Below are 24,167 nucleotides of genomic sequence, written 5' to 3'. Positions count from 1 at the left end.
TACAATCCCATCTGGTGACTCCCTCTACACCCTCTCCCGTACAATCCCATCTGGTGACTCCCTCTACACCCTCTCCCATACAATCCCATCTGGTAACTCCCTCTACACCCTCTCCCGTACAATCCCATCTGGTGACCCTCTCTACACCCTCTCCTGTACAATCCTGTCCTTACTATTGTGTGGTGACCTGAATGCAATGCAGGCTCGGTGGTCTGAATACTCTACTCCAGTTCCAAAGAATGAGGATGCTGGGCTTAGAGTGCAGCAGGTATTTATTGAGGAGTGGAAGATACATAGTGTCATTCATCGTGAAATACCGGCAACTTGTTGCCAGGAATGATGCTGTGTTCAGTGCCTTTCTCCGTGATCGTTGTAAGGTACACCACTCCTCCACTCGAACCATCTCTCCCGATGGCCAGTGTAATCGCTGTAATACAGAGGGACAGTGCGGTCAGTGACAATCCCAGTGTAATCACTGTAATACAGAGGGACAGTGCGGTCAGTGACAATCCCAGTGTAATCGCTGTAATATAGAGGGGCAGTGTGGTGAGTGACAATCCCAGTGTAATCGCTGTAATACAGGGGGACAGTGTGGTGAGTGACAATCCCAGTGTAATCGCTGTAATAGAGGGACAGTGCGATCAGTGACATTCCCAGTGTAATCACTGTAATACAGAGGGACAATGTGATCAGTGACAATCCCAGTGTAATCACTGTAATACAGAGGGACAGTGTGGTGAGTGACAATCCCAGTGTAATCGCTGTAATACAGAGGGACAGTGTGATCAGTGACATTCCCAGTGTAATCGCTGTAATACAGAGGGACAGTGTGGTGAGTGACAATCCCAGTGTAATCGCTGTAATACAGAGGGACAGTGCGATCAGTGACATTCCCAGTGTAATCGCTGTAATACAGAGGGACAGTGTGGTGAGTGACAATCCCAGTGTAATCGCTGTAATACAGAGGGACAGTGTGATCAGTGACATTCCCAGTGTAATCGCTGTAATACAGAGAGACAGTGTGATCAGTGACATTCCCAGTGTAATCGCTGTAATACAGGGGGACAGTGTGGTGAGTGACAATCCCAGTGTTATCGCTGTAATACAGAGGGACAGTGTGGTGTGTGACAATCCCAGTGTAATCGCTGTAATACAGAGGGACAGTGTGGTGAGTGACAATCCCAGTGTACTCGCTGTAATACAGAGGGACAGTGTGATTAGTGACAATCCCAGTGAAATCGCTGTGATACAGAGGGACAGTGTGGTGAGTGACAATCCCAGTGTACTCGCTGTAATACAGAGGGACTGTGTGGTGTGTGACAATCCCAGTGTAATCATTGTAATACAGAGAGACAGTGCAATCAGACCAGACCAGACAGTGTGATACCCTGCATCATGCCCCTGAGGTTCGGAGCCTTTTGCTGAGAGACTGCCCTGCGGTTTGACAGGGAATGGATTGCTACCTGTTCCCTGCTTGTCCTGTCTCCTGTACGATATCCTGAGGAACTCCCCCGAGGCTCCGGGTCCCACCAGCTGTTCACTTGGCTCACAGAGCCAGAGGTGGATGGACAAGGTTTCCGAGAGTTCAACAGGATCCAGATCTGGGACATGGGACCCCGTCGGTCTCCGTGGAGGTTAAGCCACGCCCAGACAGTTTGAAATGAAGCTCCCAAAGGCTCCCCGGGGGCCTCAAAAACCTTTGCTCCCTGATGTGAATCAAGTCCTTCCTTGAGTTGGAATTGGGAGGTTGAATAGTGGAGCAGGGTGCGGAGTGATCCTGTGGGATGTAGCAGGGTTTGCAATATTGCAATGCACTTTGTTCATCAAATGGAAAGAAACGAAAGCATTTGCATATTGCCTTGCCCAACCACAGTATGTTAAGCAGAGTGCTTTACCCCCAGTTAAATGGCTCTTGTTGGGAATATTGCAGTCATTGTGTGCACAGCCAGCTCGTCCTTCTGGCACTGTCGATCTGATTATCAAGGAGGTGGAAAACATGGGCAAGGGATTGGAAATCTTGCCCTGGCATCCTTAACCTCCAGCTGAGAGGTAGTTGGGGGGGAGGGGTCTTGGTTTAACAAGCCAGCTCTTCAGACAGTGCAGCACTCCTTCAGCACTGCAAAGCCTGACAATCAGAGTTCAGCTCCTGAGGTGACTGCAGAGACAGCGGTGTTACCAACTGAGCAGCAGCTCAATCCAGGATCTGGACATCCCTTGGCTGCATCCGCCCCTTCCACAGTGAGGTCAACAGGAGCTTCGGAAACAGGGAGGTGACAGCAATTTATTGACAGCGTGTCATCGACAGGATACGATGGAGACAGCTTTGATGAGTGCTGAGAAAGGTACAGGAATTGACGGGGACAAAGAGCAGATTAGGGATTGCACTGCGAGAAACCAGCCTCAGAGGGAAACTTAGTTCAGGCAAGAAGGACAAAATATTCCAAAATGTTTTGAGTTTTACTCCAATCTGTAGCTTTGAAAATGGAGTGGGACTTGTTTTTAGATTAGATTCCCTAAAGCATGAAAACAGGCCATTCAGCCCAACTAATCCCCACCGACGAGCAACCCACCCAGACCTTTTCCCCTACATTTACCCCTCACCTAACACTACAGGCAATTTAGCATGGCCAATTCACCTGACCTGCACATCACTGGACTGCGGGAGGAAACCAGAGCACCCGGAGGAAACCCACGCAGACACGGGGAGCATGTGCAAACTCCACACAGTCAGTCACCCGAGGCTGGAATTGAACCTGGAACGCTGGTGCTGTGAGGCAGCAGTGCTAACCCATGAGCCACCGTGCCGCCTGATGTAAGCCATACTGACTATTGCTAAAATTAGAGATATTTCATCAAAGTCTTTTGGACTCAGCTGGACAACTTGCGAGTAAATCCGATACTGAGAAAATATCTTTTACTTTAAGGAATACGCGATTTCTGTGCTACTGATCATTTTTGTTGTTAACCCCAGCCGCGCTCTGTGTTCTCACCGTTAGTTACAAAAGCCAGGCACTCGTCCTTGCTCATCCCTTCTTTATACGCAGCATCGACATATCCATAAACGTAAATGCTCCCTGAGCCCCCGACAGAGAATGGCTGTCGGATAATCATCCCGCCAAGAGTCGCATAGACCTGGATTGGGTGTGGGGAGAGCACAGCTCAGTAACACTTCAAAATATTTGTTCAAGACAAAAATATGTTTCGTGAATTCCGATTTCTTTTGATGGACAGAGAGGAAAGGTGATGAGAGTAATGAAGTAAAAGTATTATATTAATTTTTAAAAGGCATTTGAAGATAGAGGAGCAGCAACAGGCCATTCCGCGTGATCATGGCTGATCGGATCATCCTCCTTTTAGGAGAGAGTGAGGACTGCAGATGGTGGAGATCAGAGCTGAAAAATGTGTTGCTGGAAAAGCTGAAAAATCCTTTTAGAATCATAGAGTCATAGAGATGTGCAACATGGAAATAGACCCTTCAATCCAACCTGTCCATGCCGACCAGATATCCCAAACCAATCCAGTCCCACCGGCCAGCACCCGGCCCATATCCCTCCAAACCCTTCCTATTCATATACCAATCCAAATATCTCTTAAATGTTGCAATTGTACCAGCCTCCACCACATCCTCTGGCAGCTCATTCCATACACGTACCACCCTCTATGTGAAAAAGTTGCCCCTTAGGTCTCTTTTATATCTTTCCCCTCTCACCCGAAACCTATGCCCTCGAATTCTGGACTCCCCAACCCCAGGGAAAAGACTTTGTCTATTTATCCTATCCATGCCCCTCATAATTTTGTAAACCTCTATAAGGTCACCCCTCAGCCTCCGACGCTCCAGGGAAAACAGCCCTAGCCTGTTCAGCCTCTCCCCGTAGCTCAAATCCTCCAACCCTGGCAACATCCTTGTAAATCTTTTCGGAACCCTTTCAAGTTTCACAACATCTTTCCGATAGGAAGGAGTCCAGAATTGCACACGATATTCCAATAGTGGCTTAACCAATGTCCTGTACAGCCGCAACATGACCTCCCAACTCCTGTACTCAATACTCTGACCAATGGAGGAAAGCATACCGAACACCTTCTTCACTATCCTATCTACCTGCAACTCCACTTTCAAGGAGCTATGAACCTGCACTCCAAGTTGACCATGTTGACTATCCCTAATCAAATTATTCCTCTCTAGATGATTATAAATCCTACCTCTTATAATCCTTTCCAACACTTTACCCACAACCGAAGTAAGGCTGACTGGTCTATAATTTCCAGGGCTGTCTCTACTTCCCTTCTTGAGCAGGGGAACAACAGTTGCTACCCTCCAGTCTCTGGCACTAATCCTGTAGACAATGACAACATGAAGATCAAAGCCAAAGGCTCTGCAATCTCCTCCCTGGCTTCCCAGAGAATCTGAGAATAAATCCCATCTGGCCCAGGAGCTTTCTCTATTTTCAGACTTTCTAGAATTGCTAACACCTCCTCCTTATGCAGCTCAATCCCATCTGGTCCAATAACCTGCATCTCAGTATTCTCCTCGGTAACAATACTGATTAAAAATCTCTCTATCTCAGCCCTGAATATACTCACTGACCCACCCGCACAGAAGAGAATTCCACAGATTTACTCCTCTCTGGGGAGAAGAAATTTCTCCTCATTTTTATCATAAATAGGCGATCCCTTATTCTGAGATTATATGCTCTGGTCCTGGACTCTCCCACAAGGGGAAACAGTCTCTGCGTATCTCCCCTTTAAGTCTTCGAAGATATTTCAAGTAATTTTGCCTCTCATTTTTGTAAATTCCAATGAGTACAGGTCAGTCAACTCCACTTCTCCTGATGAGACAGTCCTTCCATACCTGGGATTAGCCAAGTGAATCATCTTGCCTTGGATGAAGGAGACCAAAACTGTTGACAGTATTCCCGCTGTGGTCTGTCTCGTAGCTTGTATAGTTTCAGCAAAGCCTTCCTATTTTCATACACCATTCCTTAGATTAGATTCCCTACAGTGTGGAAACAGGCCCTTCGGTCCAACCAGTCCACACCCACTCCCCCATGACTAATTCAGCTTGGCCACTTCACTTGGCCTGTGGGACGATACCAGAGCAAGCCCACACAGACACAGGGAGAATATGCATACTCTACACAGCCGGTCTTCCTGAGGCTGGAATTGAACCTAGAACCGTTGTGCTGTCAGGCAGCAGTGCTGACCACTGAGCCACCATAGATTCCCTTAGAAACAAAAGCCAACATTACTTCTGCCTTCCCTGTTACCCACTGAACCTGGATGCCTGCTTTTCCTTCAGATCAAAGGTGACATTTATTGATGGCAAGAACCTGCATGTGGAGTCTTCCACCATGAGGAGGCAGTGGTTCCCACCTGATCGCGGCTGAGTGTAAACTCTCCCGCTCTTTTCACCTTCCGTCGGTGTATCCGAGGGACTTACACATCGGTAATCCACCAGTTTCAGGCACACCTTCCATCCCCTTCCCGGCCTGAGCTTTTTTATGGCAGTGTGGATGTTGCTGGCACTGGAGGCCCATCCCTAGCTGCCCTTGAACTGAAAGGCTGGCTGGACAGTTCAGAGGGCGGTTGAGGGTCAACCACGTCACTGGAGTCGCGTGAAGGCGTGGGGCAGCAAACGTCCTCCCCTGGAGGACACGTGAGGTTTTGCAACCATCTAGCGATAGGTTCCTGGTCACCCTCACTGCTTCGTGCGTGTGCCAAGTGGGTATTCATTTGAAATTAAATCCTACCCGCTGTCTTGAAAACATGGAAAATAGTCGGCCATTCAGCCCTTCAATACTATCACAACTGGGCATCCATTCAAGGAACCTGTTTCCTCTTTCTCCCCATACCTTTGATCCCTTTCGGCCTAAGATCTAGATATAAAATGGCAGGATTTGAACCTGTGTCCACGCACCATTAGCCTGGGTCTCTGGATGACTAATCCAGTGACAGCACCACACCATTGCTGACTTGCTTAAAACCTGGAGCTCGGAAACATTTCAGCATTGAACGAGTGTAGGCCGCTCGGCCACTTCAACCTGTTCTGCCATTCGATAAGATTGTGGCTGATCTGACTTTAACTTTCGCTGCATCTTTCATCCCCTTTGTCATCGAGAATTGATCCACCTCTGCCATAACAAATAAGTGAAGAAAATTCACTCGAATGGCAGCTGCTGACAAGTGCTGTTCTGCAAGGGTCAATGTTGAGACCATAACTTTGCACTTTATACATTAATGATCTAGTTGAAGGAACTGAGGGCATTAGGGGGACAGGTAGCATTGAGGAGGCAGGGAGGATTTGGACAGGTTAGGAGAGTGGGCAAAGAAGTGGCAGATGGAGCACAACATGGGAAAGTGTGAGGCCGTGTGCTTTGAGGAAGATAATTCCAAAATCTCCCAACCCTCTGAGAGAGAAAATCTGTTCCCCCATCTCAGCGGGCGACCACTGAGTTTTAAAACTCCCTCTCTACGACATAAGGCAAAAGTCAGCAGGGTTTCATCAAGGAGAGGTCATGCCTGACCAGTCTACTAGAATTCTTTGAGGAAGTAATGAGCATGACCAAGGTGAGCCAATGGATGGTATCTACCTGGACTTCAAGAAAGCCTTTGACAAGGTGCTGCACAGGAGGCTACTGAGTAAGATAAGGGCCCATGGTGTTCGAGGCAAGGTGCTAGCATGGACGGACGCTTGGCTGTCTGGCAGAAAGTGTAGAGTGGGTATAAAAGAGTCCTTCTCAGGATGGCAGCTGCTGACAAGTGCTGTTCTGCAAGGGTCAATGTTGAGACCATAACTTTGCACTTTATACATTAATGATCTCGATGAAGGAACTGACGGCATTAGGGGGATAGGTAGCATTGAGGAGGTGGGGAGGATTTGGACAGGTTGGGAGAGTGGCCAAAGAAGTGGCAGATGGAGCACAACATGGGAAAGTGTGAGGTCATGCACTTTGGGAGGGAGAATAGAGGCATGGACTGTTTTCTAAATAGGGAGAAGATTCAGAAATCTGAAGTGCAAAGGGAGTTCTAGTCCAGGATACTCTCAAGATAAACTTACAGGTTAAGTTTGTAGTTAGGGAGGCAAATGCAATGATGGCATTTATTTTGAAAGGATTTGAATACAAAAGCAGGGATGTACTTCTGAGGGTCTATAAGGCTCTGGTCAGACCACATTTGGAGTATTGTGCGCAGTTTTGGGCCCCATATCTCAGGAAGGATGTACTGGCCCTGGAGCGTGTTCAGAGGAGGTTCATGAGAAGGGTCCCAGGACTGAAAAGCTTAACATACGAGGAAGGTTTGAGGACTCTGGGTCTATACTCAATGGGTTGAGAAGGATGAGAGGGGATCTAATAGAAACATGCAGAATACTGAATGGCCTGGACAGTGTGGATGTTGGGAAGATGTTCCCATTGGTAGGAGAGACTAGTACCCAAGGGCACAGCCTTAGAGTAAAGGGAAGACATTTTAAAAAGGAGATAAGGAGAAACTTCTTCAGCCAGAGAGTGGGGAGTCGATGGAATTCATTGCCACAGAAGGCTGGGGAGGCCGTGTCATTGAGTATATTTAGGACTGTGACAGATAGGTTCTTGGGTATCAACGGGATGAAAGGTTATGAGGTGAAGGTGGGAGAATGGGTTGCAATACCTATCAGGTCAGGCAGCATCCAAGGAGCAGGAGAATCGGCGTTTTGGGCATGAGCCCTTCTTCAGGAAAGATAAAGCTCATGCCCGAAACGTCGATTCTCCTGCTCCTTGGATGCTGCCTGACCTGCTGCGCTTTTCCAGCAACACATTTTCAGCTCTGATCTCCAGCATCCGCAGTCCTCACTTTCTCCTCTGCGAAACCTATCAATCATGATTGAATGGTGGAGCAGAGTCGATGGGCTGATTGGCCTAATTTCTGCTCCAATGTCTTATGGTCTTAGGGTCTAAGAAAAGCAGGATTAGTGGGAAATGAACTGGAGTGCGATCGGAGCTATACAGTTGAAGCCAGACCAGAATGTGTCATTCAGGAATTGTACTGGATTTTCTCTGGGATTTTCACACGGAGGATGGAGAACTTCCTTGTTTATTAATTACGATATCTAAACCACGTGCGTCTCACTGTGACTTGTCCAAATGGCAGTGGGAGACCCGTAAGTGTGGTTCATGCCCAGGTACCTGTCCCTTCTTCTTCCTGTCCCAGCCAGCGACGATCAGGTGAGCTGACAGCTCCTCCTTGTACTTGTAGCTGATGTTCTTAACAATGGAGGCTGCAGCTCGCACCAATGGGGCATCTCCGGTCTCAATGCTGAAGGACAGAAAGGAGCACATCTTGTTCAGCCAAGGCATAGAGAGCTGGTTGCTGTGTCTGCTGTGAGAGTTACACCAGGAATCACAGCCCCCCCACCCCCCCACCCCACCTTGTTCACACCAGCCCGGGGCCAAGGACTCACCCCTATACCTGCAACCCCCCCCCCCCCCCTCCCCCACCCTGTAATCATACAGGAGCCTACTGGATGCTGATCAGTGAGAAATGCCTGCTGGTCCCTGTGGAGGGTCTCTGCTGGTCCCAGTGGGAAATCTTTGGTCCCAGTGAGGAATATCTGCTGGTGGTAGTGAGAAATCCTTGGGCCCAGTGGAGAATTTCTGCTGGTCCCAGTGGAAAGTCGCTGTCAGTTCCAGTCGGGAGTCTCTGCAGGTGCCTGTGGGAATCCCTGCTGGTCCCAGTGGGGAATCCTTGGTCATAGGGGGGAGTCTCTGCTTGTCCCACTAGGGAGCCTTTGGGGGTACCAGTAGAAATCTCTGCTGGTCCTAGAATGGAAATTTTTTGAGTCCTGGTGGTGAATCTCTGGTCTCACTGGGCAGTCTCTGGGACCATTAGGGAGTCTCTAGTCCCAGTGCTGAATCTCAAGGGAGCCTTTGCTGGTATCAGCAGAAATCTCTGCTGGTCCTAGAGTGGAATTTTTGCAAGTCCTAGTGGGGAGTCTCTGGTCTCACTGGGCTGTCTCTGGGACCACTAGGGAGTCTCTGGTCTCACTGGGGAGTCTCTGGTCCCAGTGGGGAATCTCTGGTCTCACTGGGGAGTCTCTGGTCCCAGTGGGGAATCTCTGGTCTCACGGGGGAGTCTCTGGTCCCAGTGGGGAATCTCTGGTCTCATGGGGGAGTCTCTGGTCTCACTGGGGAGTTTCTGGTCCCAGTGGGGAATCTCTGGTCTCACTGGGGAGTCTCTGGTCGCAGTGCGGACTCTCTGGTCTCACTGGGGAGTCTCTGGTCCCAGTGGGGAATCTCTGGTCTCACGGGGGAGTCTCTGATCTCACTGGGGAGTCTCTGGTCTCACTGGGGAGTCTCTGGTCCCAGTGGGGAATCTCTGGTCTCACGGGGGAGTCTCTGATCTCACTGGGGAGTCTCTGGTCTCACTGGGGAGTCTCTGGTCCCAGTGGGGAGTCTCTGGTCTCACTGGGGAGTCTCTGGTCCCTCTGGGGGGTCTCTGTTCTCACTGGGGGGTCTCTGTTCTCACTGGGGAGTCTCTGGTCTCACTGGGGGGGGTCTCTGTTCTCACTGGGGAGTCTCTGGTCTCACTGGGGGGGTCTCTGGTCTCACTGGGGAGTCTCTGGTCTCACTGGGGGGGTCTCTGGTCTCACTGGGGAGTCTCTGGTCTCACTGGGGGGTCTCTGGTCTCACTGGGGGGGTCTCTGGTCCCAGCAGTGAGTCTCTTGTTCCAGTGGGGAGTGTCTACTGGTCCCTGTGGGAATCTCTGCTGGTACCAGTGGGGATGTTTAGGAAGTGGCATTGCGGTAGCACTCTCTGTCAAATTATAAAAACCATGTTTGATCTGAAGCTGGGATTCACTGAGGGGCCTACTGTGTGTACAAAGCACTGCCTCACATAGCAATCTATGAGTTGAATGTGTGAGCAGTCGGTTCGGTGAAGAAACGGCAGAGGCCGCTACCTGTGTAATTCCAGCTGGTAGTTGACGGAATCGGCGATAGCCTGGGCATCAGCAGCTGAACCAGACAGGGCACAGTAAATCCGATCGTGCAGCGGGGAGAGCTTATTCATCACACGGTTACAGATCGCCTCCCTGTGGGCACACAGGTAACATCGTCAACCTCCTCTAACCCCCAGGGCAGTGCCTGACCCCCCCGCCCCCCTTCATTGGGAATGCAGAATGCATCAGAATTTCTGATGAAGGGCTTTTGCCTGAAGCATCGATTCTCCTGCTCCTCGGATGCTGTGCTTTTCCAGCACCAGACTCTTTGCTCTGATTGTCAACTCCAATCCACATTCCCACCTATTCCCGATACCTTTCAACCCCCCTTGTTTAACAAGAATCCAACCAGCTGTACATTAAAGATATCCAAGGACTTCTCCTTCCACCCCACTTTTTTATTGAAGGAAGAGAGATCCAAAGCCTCTCAACCACTGGAGAAAAAGGCCCCTTCTCATTGTGTGAAATGGTATTTGTGGTTAAACAGTGAGCCCCCCGGGGAAACATCCTCTCCACCGTGTCCCTGTCAAAACCCCATGAGGGTCTTCGATGTTTCAAACAAGCCATTGCAGAGTAAGCAAAGCAGGATCTCCCCCCGGCTGAGGGACCAAGCTTAGACTCCGAGGGAGAGAAAGAGAAAGAGAGAGAGAGAAAGAGAGAGAGGCTGGCCATCCTGTGTATCGGGCCTGCGTTGTCTCTTTGACATATTGTTCCTGTCAAGCCCTTTCCTCTGCCCTTCTCCTGTAGCCCTGGGCATGATAAATAGCAGTTGTATTTTAAATAAGGCTTTGGAAAAGGGTCTGTAGAGAGAGGGGAAAAAAACGAGGTGAATGTTTCAGGACCGTAACGTAGCATCGTGAGGCTTCTGAGCAGGAGTAGGCCACTCGGCCCTTCGAACCCATTCTGTAGTTCTATAAGACCGTAGCTGATGAGATTGGGTCTCAGCTCCACGCCCTCCTTAACCTTTAGTTTCTTTGTCAGGCAAGAGTTGACCTAACCTGGTCTCGAACGGCATGTTGAAATCCCAGCCATCATTATTTTTTAAGCGGACGACATTCTCCAAGAGATAAAAGTTCTCCTCTTCTCTTGTTTTTAAACAATGTCTCCTCGTCACCACCCCCCCCCCCCCAAACCAAGGGGAAATATCCAGTTCCCACAAAATCTCCCACATTTCAATAAGATCATCTCTGATGCTTTCAATCGCCAATGGACATCAGCCTAAGCTGTTCCAAAATTCTTCATAAAATAAGTGCTTCATCCAGGAATGATAGGATGGTGGGAATCTAGAACTCACGGCCTTTAAGGGTGCTAGAGGGAGAAACCTTCATAACATTTAAAAGAATTTCGATGTGCACTCGTGATACCAAGGCAATGGGCAAAGTGCTGCGAAATGGTCAGGTGCAGACTTGATGGGCCGAAGGGTCTTTTCCTGTGCTGCAGACCTGGAAGGCTGTGTGAACCTGCTCTGGAAAACAGGATACCAAATCCATTCGGAGCGATCTTTCATCAGAACTGATGGAAATGGGAAAGGTTTTGAGACAAGGGATGGAGGATGGGGGTGTTATGGGGGAAAGGAGACAGGATGGAGCCGAGGAGAGGATCAGTGATGGAGGAATGGAGGACAGGCGAGATTAAGTAACACAGGACTTCACAATGTCGCAGCCCAGGACAATGTAAAGGGACAGCAGATATACCCAGCCGAGGTGTAAGCTGGTCACAGAACACCTCCCTGTCAGCCGTAGAAGGGATAAGATGAGAAATTGGATGACAGCGATCTAACGGTTCAGTTATTTGTTTTGTGTGCGTATGTGTTGCCGCATAAATGTCTCCTTTCTCAGTATTTATCCAACTACCTTCGAAAGAGTTCACTCCCACGTCACAGTGAGTTGTCCCTCAGAGTTGTCCCTCTGCCTGAGAGTTTTGTACCCCTCTGTTTTCCCACCTCCCACTCTCTGGAACACTCTCCTCCCTCACTCCGTCAAACCTGTTCCTGATGTTGAGCAACTCAGTGGAACCGCTCCTTCCCCAGCACTCTGCACTGTGTGTGTCGTCCCCATCGTGCCAGTCTCCTCACCCCTCTGTGTCAGGCCTTGGGCTGAGACCCGCCCTGTCATTCACCAAGTGGGGACTGACTCCACCATCGAACGGGAGGGAAAAAGAAAGGCAGCATGAGGGGGTGGGGGGAATATGAGGGAAAGAGAGAGGAATGTGAGGGAAAGAGGAAAAGGGTAAGTAAGGGAATGAATGAGGGAACATGAGGGAAAGGGAGAGAACGCAGGGTAATGAGGAAGGGAACATGAGGGAAAGAGGGAGGAAGTTGCTAGAAAGGTGGAAGGAAAATGAGAGAAATGTGGAGGGAATGAGGGAGGGAATATTAGGGAAAGGCAGAGGCAATGTGAAAGGTGACCACGAATCTATCATCAATTGTAAAGTCTGATCTGGTTCACTCATGTCCTTTAAGGAAGTTAATTCCAGTCCTTGCCTGGACTGGTCTACATGTGACTCTAGACCCACAGCAGTGTGGGTGACTCTCAGTCTGAAATGGCTGAGCTCTCAGTTCGAGGGCAGCCAGGGGTGGGCAGGTAGTTAGGCCCAGCCAGAGCCTCCCACACTCTGTGAAAAATTTGAGTTGACCTGCAGTGAGGGGAGTGGGGGAGAGGTTGGTTGCAGAGTGCCAACACTGACAGAGATACTGATCTTTGGCTGGGACTCTACACTACACCCTCTCAGATGGAACCCAATTCAGAACAGGCCATTTGGCCCATCAAGCCTTCTCCATTTAATACTATCAGGGCTAATTTGATTTTCCACGCTCCTTGATAACTGTTCAGCTCGCCCTCTTGGCACCTCTCAGGGAATTGTACAGCAGTGGAACATCAGGGCCTGACCTGAGATTGAGGATGAATGTTAATCCCTCAGCTAAAACTGGTCATGTGACCACCTTGCAACTTGTCGGAGCCTACTGCACCCAGTGCCATGTTCCTACACCAGAGCACACCGTTGATTGTGAAGTCCTTTGGGAGAATCCGGTGCTATGCAGATGCCCGGTTGTCTGACTAGAAGAGGAGGACACCGACAGAGGTGGGGGTGGGGGGAAACGAGAGTATCGTTGTGAAGTACTTACCCAGCAGAGACACGGGAATCAGAGCCAATCACCACCCCGCCATCGAACTCCACTGCCATTATCGTGGTCTGGAACAAGAGGAATCAACTGATCTGCACCAACAACAACACCCGAGCTTCTCAGCTGATAATACCAATGTGCATTTATATAGCAGCTTTACTGCAGTAAACTATCTTAAAGAATGTTACCAAACAGCCACTTAAAGAGATGCAACAGTGACCAAAATCTGAATCATAATCTCATAGAAATTCATTGAACAGAAGGAGGCCATTCAGCCCATCATATGCTGAATAGGTCCTTATCCTAGTTTCTAACTCTTCAACCGCTGGAAGTGCATTCCTGAGTGGGTTTGAATTGTAACTGAAAGCTGTGTGGGCAGCACCAGCAAACAAGCAGCACAGCCAGTGGCACTGCGTACAGACTGGCACCATAACAGAACTGGGTCCAAAACCAGTGCTACTGGTGGAAAGAACATGTGTTTCAGAGGATTAATATATGGTTTGAAAAACAATAACCTGACCCTCGTGGTAAACATTGTATCAGGAGCTCCTTGAGCAAGCAGTGTAGGGTGCAGACAAACTGGAGTCCAGGGACTTTGTATTCAGATTGGTCTATGGACTGGTGACCAGGCCTTTAAAGGCCTTTGCCAGCCAATATCCACATGATTTGTTCTCAAGCAACTGAACTAGATATCAAGAGAAGTGATCAGATCTCTATAAGCTGAGGAGCTCTCCCTCTCTCTCTCTCTCTCTGTTTTCTGTACTAAGCCACTTCAGATTTGTAGAAAACCAGTTTATGTTTCCTTCAGCAGTTACTGCAAGCTTGACTTTTAATTGATAAGTCCAAGAGCGTTTACATGTGAACCAGCCACCCTGTGTCTCCTGCAAACCAGTGGACAATGAAGGCTGTGATGAAACCTTCAAAGGTTTCAGGGCAAGAACAAACTCAACAAGTCTTGTGAGCAAAGACGACGGTCTAGTTTTCCCATCCTTCATGACTTGTTTGTATCCTGTCTGTGTGTGTGTGGTTTAGAAGGGGTTTAGAGTTTTAATTTATGGCAATTGCAGGCTGACAGTTTCTAACCATTTACCTGAAGCTAGAGTTTACTTATCACAAATAATGATTCTCGTTCATGACTGAAATCTGGTTTTCTCCCAGCCTGAGCTTAAAAATCAGATAAATTGCAGAACATTGCATATGTTATAAAACCTTTAACTGTTGTGATGATCCCTGGAACAGTGGGTGCTGGTGTCTAGCGCACTAGCCCAGTGATGGCTGACACTAGCCCCACAATCAGAACTGCCTTTGAAGCCAATATTACAGATACAGTGCCCAGTGTTAATGGTGTCAGGACTTGTATTCCAGGCCCCTTCACCAGCTTTACTTGCTGGCCTTAAATTCCACCCTATATTGGTCAATCACAGGTATCAGTACGACACCCCCTCCAACCCCCCCCACCACCCCCACAACTCCCAGGGACATATGTGCCTGTGGTGGGTAGCCTGCCAATCTTCCAGGTGGGGAGGGGGGAGGTGACCATGGGTGGGTGCACACCTTATTTTACATGCACCCCTCCTCCTCATGCCCCACCATTATCCCCACTAGAAACACACACGCGAGGAGTAGTCTGTTTGGATTCTAGCCCTCACCTCATCTCCCAGTCCAGGAGCTCTCCAGATGTGCACTTATAGAGTTATAGAGATGTAGAGCACAGATGTCCATGCCGACCAGATATCCCAACCCAATCTAGTCCCACCTGCCAGCACCCGGCCCATATCCCTCCAAACCCTTCCTATTCATATACCCATCCAAATGCCTCTTAAATGTTGTAATTGTACCAGCCTCCAGCACTTCCTCTGGCAGCTCATTCCATACACGTATCTATCTCCCACCTTCTATTGTGTACTGCGCTGTCTTGTTGCACCTGCCATTACTTCTATCCATCTGACCAGCCCATTGAAATCTCCCTGCAGTCCATGGCTTCCCTCCCCAGTATAAAACACATGGTCAATACCATCTGTGAGCTCCTCACTGAGGCCCCTAACATTACAGACCAAATCATTGTTAAATTACTGCACTCCCTAGGGTTCAGAGGAATGAGTGTGATCAGGGGTCAGTGCTGAGCCCATTACTGTTTGTTATCCATATCAACGATTTGAATGAGAATGCACAAGGTATGAAAAGTAAGCTTGCCGATGACACTAAAGTAGGAGATATCGTGAACAGTGAGGAAGGTTATCAGGAATTCTAGCAGGACCTTGATCAGCTGGGGAAGTGGGCCGAGAAATGGCAAATGGAGTTTAATGTAGAGAAGTGTGAGGTCTTCCATGTTGGAAAGTCAAATCAAGGTAGGAGTTTCATGGTGAATGGTAGGGCCTTGAGGAGTGTAGTGGAACAAAGGGATCTTGGAAATTCAGCTCCATGGTTCTGTGAAAGTGGAGTCACAGGTAGACAGGTCAGTGAAGAAGGATTTTAGCACACTGGCCTTCATCAGTCAGGGCACCGAGTATAGAAGTTGGGAAGTTATGTTGCAGTTATACAGGACGTTGGTGAGGGTGCACTTGGAGTATTGTGTTCAGTTTTGGTCACCTTGCTCTAGGAAGTGTATCATTAAACTGGAAAGAGTGCAGAAGAAAATTACAAGGATGTTGCCAGGACGCAATGGTCTGAGTCACAGGGAGAGGTTGGACAAGCTAGTACTTTTTTTTTGAGAGCATAGACTGAGGGGGGAATTTGATATGAGTGTATTAGATCAGGAGAGGCATGGATAGGGTGAATGCACTCAGTCTTTTTCCCAGGATCGGGGAATCGGGGACTAGAGGGCATCAGTTAAAGGTTAGAGGGGAAAGAGTAAAAGGGAACCTGAGGGGCAATGTTTTTACACAGAGGGTGGTACACATATGGAATGAGCTGCCAATGGAAGTGGTTGACATTTAAAAGGCGTTTGGACGAATGCATGGATAAGAAAGGTTTAGAAGGATATGGGCCAAGTGCAGGGAAATGGGGTTAGTGTGCATGGACATTTTTGGTATGTATGGACCAGTTTGGGCTGAAGGGCCTGTGTCTGTGCTGTAAGACTCTATAACTCTACTACAGGAAACCTTATTGAAACATGTAGGGGGAGCTTAATGTTGAAATAGTGTTTACAAAGGGATCTGCAATATTGGCATCCATTTCAAGAAGGTTAGTGCACAGGTGCAGGGATGTACTGCTGAGGTTGTATAAGGCTCTGGTCAGACTGCATTTGGAATATGGTGAGCAGCTTTCTGTCCGGCATCTAAGGGAGGATGTGCTAATATTGGAAGGGGTCCAGAGAGGTTTACAAGAATGATCCCAGGGATGAAGGGCTTGTCATATGAGGAGTGCTTGAGGACCCTAGGTCTGTTAACGATAGAGTCGAAAAGAATGGGGGCAGGGGGTTCTGATTGAAACTTACCAAATACAGAGAGACCTGCATGAGTGGACATGGAAGAGCTGTTTCCACTAGTAGGAGAGATGAGGACCCCAGGACACAGCCTCAGAGTGAGACAGAAGCTATGATCCTTGAGAACTGGAATGAAGGGGAGGCTTTCTTCAGCCAAAGTGGGGGAGGGTGTATCTATGGAACTCACTGCCACAGAAGGCTGTGAAGGCCAAGTCTTGAGTGGACTTAAGGTGGAGAGAGATAGGTTCTTGATTAGCTAGTGGATTGAGGGTTATGGAGAGAAGGCGAATGGTAGAACAGACTCCTTGGGCTGAATGACCTAATTCTGCTTCTCCATCTTAGGTTCTTATACTTCCCCCAAAAGGGGGGGGAATTTCTTTGTCCAAGAAAGCAGTCTCCCATTAAAGACTGAGCTGAGGGGGTATTTCTCCCTGGCTATTACAGCAATTCATTGCTGTTCCAATGTCACCAGCCATCACAGTGGGATCTGACTCCATGCCCCAAGAACATTAGCTTGGGGCATCTGAGATCACCAGCTCAGTAATCCCACTACCTGCCCCTCCACTGACCTCAGATTCAGTTTGAGGACATTTCTGCTGATGCCCCACTGGGTGGCAAGTAAACAGCGTGACAGTGGTGAGGTCGAACTGGGTCTCATCAGTGTATAGTCCCACATGAGAGGCAATGGTGAGTTTAACTTGTGAGTTCCACACCTCAGATAGGGAGTGAGGGTGAGAAGGCATCACAGCCACACTGTTGGTATTACTCTTCATTGCAAACCAGCCTTCCAGCCAACTGAGCGAACCAACCTAGCCATTGGTGTACGTGTGGAAACCAATGCTCAGAGGATGTCACCAATAGGTTGGCACTTTGATGACAGATGGGAGGATGCCAACAATAGGCAATACTACACGTCATGGGGAACACAGGACAGTTAAACCAATGCATTCTGTTTGTTACTGTGCATTCCAGCATCATTGATACATTGCAGTTTGTAATGAATATCACGGTAATCTGTTCATTTTGCTACAGTATCCCTCCGATGAGCTGGAAACACTGGATTCAGGTCTGAGCAATGGCCAGCCCGATCTATAGCATAAATAAGGCCCTTCGGCCCATTGACACGACACCAGTCAAAGAAACCACCAAACTGTTTGAATCCCATTTTCCATGACTTATCCTATACTCCTGTGTGCCTTGGCTATGCAATTGCCTGTTTAAATACTTCCTCAATGTTTTAAAGGTTTTAGGACTGGAGGGGACAGACCTCTGGACTGTCCAACTGGGTGCGATCTACCAGTCCCTGGTCTGATAGAACACCCTGCTCCTTTCTTATAACCACTTGTGCCATTTGGGCATTGCTGGTGGGCCAGTGTTTATTGCTCGTCAATTATTGCCCCTTGTGCAGGTGGTGGGGAGCTGCCTTCTTGAACCGCTGCAGTCTTCCTACTGGGGGATGACCCACAATGCCATTTGGGAGAGAAGTTCAGGACTTTGACCCAGCGACACTGAAGGAGTGGCAAAGTATTTCTAAGTCAGGGTGGTGAGTGCCTTCCCGGGGAACTTGCATGGAATGGCATTCCCAAGCACCTGCTTCCCTTGTCCCTCTGCATGGAAGTGGCCATGGCTTTGGAAGGTGCTGTCTAAGGATCTTTCGTGAGTTTCTGTAGTGCATCTTGTAGATAGTACACACTGCTGCTACTGAGCGCCGGTGGGGGAGGGATTGAATATTTGTAGATGTGGTGCCAATCGAGCTTTGTCCTGGATGGTGTCAAGCTTCTTGAGTGTTATTGGAGCTGCACTCATCTAGGCAAGAGGGGAGTACTCCCTAACATTCCTGACTTGTGCCTTGGAGATGGTAGGTAGATTTTGTGGAGTTAGGAGGTGACTCTAGGCTGTCACTTCAGAGCAGGAGAATTGCCATCATTTCCCAAGGTTTATTGACTTATTTGTACATGAATCATGGGAGACGCTGACTGGGCAAGCATTCTTTGCCCGTCCCTAGTTGCCCTGGAGAAGGTGTCTTCCTGAACCACTCTGGTATATGGAGTATGGGGATTAGAAGATCACATTGAAAGCAGAACAGGCTTGAAGGGCTGATTGGCCTTTCGGTTGCTATGTAAGAACACTGCCACTACTTTTAGGAAGGGAGTCCCAAGATTTCAATACACCAGTGATATATTTCCAAGTGAGGGCAACTGGCTCCAGTATTGTACCCGGGTCACCAGCTCTGCGGTGGGACAGGACCTATCCAGAGATGGTGATGGCGGTGTCTGGGATATTGTCTGTGAGGGTTGGTTCCATGAGCATAACTAAGTCAGGATGCTGCTTGCCTCGTTTGTGAGACAGCTCTCCCAATCGTGGTAATCGCAGCAGCACTACGTCCTGGGCCTTGAGCATGCTGTGTCAGTGCCTCAATATTTTTCCTCCATCTCATAGTCCTCAACTCTGCTGTGGACCAGAATCCTGTCTAACTCAGACCCAGCTTCCTCTCCTCACTGGGGGAGAGAGTTCCAAACACTAACGCTTAGGGCAGCACAATGGCTGAGTGCTTAACACTGCTGCCTCACACGGGTTCAATTCCAGCCTCGGGTGACTGCCTGTGTGGAGTTTGCGCGTTCTCCTGTGTCTGCGTGGGTTTCCACCCACAGTCCAAAGATGTGCAGGTCAGGTGAATTGGCCATGCTAAATTGCCCATAGTGTTAGGTGCATTAGTGGGTCTGGGTGGGTTATTCTTCAGAGGTGTGGGACTAGTTGCGCTGACAAGCCTGTTTCCACACTGTAGGGAATCTAATCTAACAGGTGAAAGTGAGGACTGCAGATGCTGGAGATCAGAACTGAAAATGTGTTGCTGGAAAAGCGCAGCAGGTCAGGCAGCATCCAAGGAGCAGGAGAATCGACGTTTCGGGCACGAGCCCTGCTTCAGGAAACTTATGCCCGAAACGTCGATTCTCCTGCTCCTTGGATGCTGCCTGACCTGCTGCGCTTTTCCAGCAACACATTTTCAGCTCAATCTAATCTAACAGCCCTCTCAGGGGAATCAATCCTTCCTCGGTCTTCAATTTCTGCCTCTGGTATTGATTCCCTAAGGATGGCCCACACATCCTCTCAGAGACCACTCCACCAAGTGTTTTCAGAAACCCAGTTTTAGTTCTTCTATTGTCTTCTTCAGGAAACTTATGCCTGAAACGTCGATTCTCCTGCTCCTCGGATGCTGCCTGACCTGCTGCGCTTTTCCAACTCTGGTCTCCAGCATCTGCAGTCCTCAGTTTCCCCTAGTTGATTCCTGGGATGGTTGGACTGATAGGTGAAAAGAGACTGGATCGGTTAGGACTATATTCAATGCAGTTTAGAAGAATGAGTGGGGGTGTGTGTGTGGGGGGGGGGGGTGACCTCATTAAAAAATCTAACAGGATTGGACAGGGAAAATATAGGGAGGATGTTCCTGATGACCAGGGAGTCCAGAACCAGCAGTCACAGTCAAAGGAGAACAGTAGACCATTTTGGACCGAAATAAGGAGAAATGTCTTCTCCCAGAGGATGGAGAGCCTGTGGAATTTTCTACCACACTAAGCAAATGGGGCCAAAATATTGAATATTTTCACAAATGAGTCACTATAATTCAGAGGGCTAACGGGTGTGAGAGAGAAATTAGGAACAGGAGTTGGATGATCAGCTTTGATTATCTTGAATGGGGGAGGAGACTTGAAGGTCCAAATGATCTTCTCCTATTTTAGAATGAGAATTCCTACAGGTTGGAAACAGGCCCTTCGGCCCAACAAGTCCACACTGAGCCTCCAAAGAGTAACCCACCCAGACCCATTCACCTACACGTATTACTCTATATTTCCCCTAACTAATGCACCTAGCCTGCACATCCCTGGATAACTATGGGGCAGTTTAGCATGGCCAATTCACCTGACCTGCACATCTTTGGACAGTGGGAGGAAACCGGAGCTCCCGGAGAAAACCCACAGGGATACGGCAAGAATGTGGAAACTCCACACAGACAGTCGCCCGAGGTTGGAATTGAACCGGGATCTCTGGTGCTGTGAGGCTGCAGTGCTAACCACTGAGCCAGCCTGATGCCCCTCCAACAGTTTAAAAGACACTTGGATAAGTACATGAACAGGAAAGGTTTGTAGGGATATGTGTTGCTGGAAAAGCGCAGCAGGTGAGGCAGCATCAAAGGAGCAGGAGAATCGATGTTTTGGGCATAAGCCCTTCTTCAGGAATTCCTGAAGAATAGCTTATGCCCGAAACATCGATTCTCCTGCTCCTTTGATGCTGCCTGACCTGCTGCGCTTTTCCAGCAACACATTTTTAAGCTCTGATCCCCAGCATCTGCAGTCCTCACTTTCTCCTTGTAGGGATATGGGCCAGCGCGGGAGGGACTATTTTAGTTTGAGATTATGTTCGGCAAGGACTGGTGTACACTTCTGTGACTCTATGACTCTATTGGCCTAGCTTTCTCAATCTTTCCTTATAAGACAAACCTCCTCATCAAGATTCTGATTGGAGTTGACGAGGTGGATGTGGAAACGTTGATTCCCTTTGTGGGAGACTATAAGAGCAGGAAGCTTCATTTCAGAATAAGGGGTCGCACATTTAGGACAGAGATAAGGGAGACATTTCTTCTCTGAGAGGGGAGGGTATCTGTGGAATTCCTTGCCACAAAGTTGTGCGTTAAGTAGATTCTCAGGGCTGAGAGGGACAGATTTTTAATCAGGAAGAGAATTAAAGATTACAGAGAGAAGGCAGGAAAGTGGAGTTGAAGATGATCAGATCTCATTGACCGGGAAAGCAGACTCAGTGGGCTGAATGGTCTGTTTCTGCTCCCCTGTCTGATGGTCTTAAGGACACTTACTCACAGCAAAACCCTTGAGTAACATCATAGGAATATTGAAAAATGAAATTGCATTTTAACCATTTCAAATATTGCAGATGACTGGGAGTAACAAGAGGTTGTTTCAGTTCGAATGAAGGTGACACCAATTGGTTAATAATCTACCTCCTGAGCCATGGAGGATGGGCCAGGCTGGGGTGAGGGGCAGGGGGTGGCACTGAGGAGGCAGCTCACGTGGTCAGGCCTCCAGGGCAGTGTCAACATGGAGTTGGCAACCTTCAGTGTCACTGAGTCCAATTCCCTCCCAACAGCACACACCCGTGGACCGCAATGGCTGAATCTGGCCATCTTCCACCATCTTTACAAGGGGCAGTTAGGGAATAGCAAGACATACTGGGCCATGGATGCCAACATTAATTCAAAAAGCACCCCCCCCAGTCACAGTCATTGCTTTGTAAAGGGTTCAGTGAACAGCAACAGGGTTTCCTCTCAGCTAGCATTCCCACTTTCTCCCTCCAGGGGCACTGGCTGGCATTGGGAAGGCTGCACTAACCTGGGAGCTGGGGAGGGGGTTTCAACTCTCTCGGTTCCTCTGTGTCTGCAGCAGTCTGAGGCAGAGCTCCTGCCTCTACGCTCACTCACCCCTGTCTTGACTTCCGGCGAGGTACATCCCGGATTCCTGGAATTCTGGAGCATCCTCTCGATTCCCGTCCACGTTTCGCCCTCCTGAACCTGGAGTGTTCTTTCCTGGACAAGGAGACTGTTTTATCGGAGAGTGAATGGGGAACCTGCTGGCTTCGAGTCTCTCAGGAACTGCTTCCTGCTCAGAATGAAACAGAAACTAAAGTTGCAAGACTTTCAACAGAAAAATATTCCTCAAAGCACAGTGCCCATACGACTGGTCAAGAAACATCTGTATAGTTTTCAATCCTTATCAACTTTCAGGAGATTTTTCTCTAACTGTGCTGAGCTCAGAAGTGATTTGCACCCCCACAGACTTTTATCACAAAAACCATCAATTGAAACTGTGTTACATTCAGATTTGCATTTTGAAACTACCTCTCCATCTTGTGGTCAAAACTAGAAATTGAAATATTTCAAATGTGAATTGTATTTGGCATCAAAGAGAAAAAAAATGCCTTGATGTCAAATGCCACACTTAACATGTTTCTGTTTATAAACGGAGATGTGTATTGAAACCTCCAGATTAAAATAATGAAGCCTCCTAGAATAAACTAAGACTGACAGATGAGACCAGGCAATGAGCTGCTCCCTGTGCCGTGGCAGAGATTGAGACACAATCACCTCAGACTGCTCACACAGAGACAGGCTGCTTGTTCCAACAACCCAACAAACGCAAACCAAATGCAAAGGTGGATCGAGAAAGCTACCGGTATCTCAGCTTCGATGCCTTTCTTATTGCCGAGATCGAAACACGTCAAACAATTTAGTGTAGGGATTAGGGTGCCATTTTGTGGCTGTACAGTACACTGGTGAGGCCATTTTTGGAGTACTGTGTACAATTCTGGTCGCCCGGCTACAGGAAGGATGTTATTAAACTCGAAAAGGGGCTGAAAAATTTTGCAAGGATTAGATTAGATTCCCTACAGTGTGGAAACAGGCCCTTCAGCCCAACTAGTCCACACCCACCCTCCGAAGAGTAACCCACCCAGACCCAGTTCCCTCTGACTAATGCTGCAAATGTGTTGCTGGAAAAGCGCAGCAGATCAGGCAGCATCTAAGGAACAGGAGAATCGACTTTTCGGGCATCAGCCCTTCTTCAGGAATTCATGAAGAAGGGCTGATGCCCGAAACGTCGATTCTCCTGTTCCTTGGATGCTGCCTGACCTGCTGCGCTTTTCCAGCAACACATTTTCAGCTCTGATCTCCAGCATCTGCAGTCCTCACTTTCTCCTCTGACTAATGCACCTAACACTATGGGCAATTCAGCATGGCCAATCCACCTAACCTGCACATCTTTGGACTGTGGGAGGAAACCGGAGCACCCGGAGGAAACCCACACAGACACGGGGAGAATGTGCAAACTCCACACAGACAGTCGCCCGAGGCTGGAATTGAACCTGGGGTCCTGGTGCTATGAGGCAGCAGTGCTAACCCGATCTTAGCGGGACCGAAGCATTTGAGTTATAAGGAGAAGCAGGATCTTTTTTCTCATGGAGCATCGGACGTTGGTGGGGGGGGGGGGAAAGGGGGGGGGGGGAGGGGGGGGGGGAAGGGGGGAGAGGGGGGGGAAGGGGGGGGGGAGGGGGGGGGGTGACTTTATCGAAGTTTATAAAATCATGAGGGGCATGGATAAGGTGAATACCAAATTTCTTTTCCCCAGTGTAGGGGAGTCCAAAACTGGAGGGGTAGGTTTAAGGTGAGATGGGAAAGATTTATAAGGGACTCAATGGGCAGCATTTTCACACAGACGTAGTTTGTATGTGGAATTACCAGACGAAGTGGGAAACATTGGTAGAGTTACAACATTTAAAAGACATTTGTCTGGAGATGAATAAGAAAGGTCCGGAGGGATATGAGCCAAATGTAGGCAGATGGGATTCATTTCGTTTGGGATGCTCAGTCGGCATGGACAAGTTGGACCAAAGTGTCTGTTTCTGTGCTCTATGGTTCTATGACTAAAGATGTTTTGGGGAGAAATTTGTTCACAGGGACCCAGGTTCGATTCCAGCCTCGGGCAACTGTCTGTGTGGAGTTTGCACATTCTCCCCGTGTCTGCATGGGTTTCCTCCCACTATCCAAAGATGTGCTGGTTCGGGTGAATTGGCCCTGCTAAATTGCCCGTA

General features: G+C 48.7%; 1 protein-coding gene across 1 annotated transcript; it reads right to left on the bottom strand.

Annotated features, from left to right (window-relative positions):
- Positions 1 to 265: 265 nt before the first annotated feature.
- Positions 266 to 22,328, bottom strand: psmb9a (proteasome 20S subunit beta 9a). The gene is made up of 6 exons (XM_072550462.1): positions 22,003 to 22,328; positions 13,091 to 13,158; positions 9,928 to 10,059; positions 8,157 to 8,286; positions 2,991 to 3,132; positions 266 to 427 (listed from the first exon to the last, which is right to left on the bottom strand). The coding sequence occupies exons 1-6, from the start codon at positions 22,054 to 22,056 to the stop codon at positions 300 to 302; spliced, it is 654 nt and encodes a 217-aa protein (XP_072406563.1). The 5' UTR covers positions 22,057 to 22,328; the 3' UTR covers positions 266 to 299.
- Between the last annotated feature and the right edge of the window lie 1,839 nt (positions 22,329 to 24,167).

The sequence above is a fragment of the Chiloscyllium punctatum genome, chromosome 30 (genome assembly GCF_047496795.1).
Source record: "Chiloscyllium punctatum isolate Juve2018m chromosome 30, sChiPun1.3, whole genome shotgun sequence".
NCBI classification, from domain to species: domain Eukaryota; kingdom Metazoa; phylum Chordata; class Chondrichthyes; order Orectolobiformes; family Hemiscylliidae; genus Chiloscyllium; species Chiloscyllium punctatum.
The sequence above is the reverse complement of the archived record's forward strand: the minus strand, read 5'-3'. Positions and strand labels throughout refer to the sequence as shown.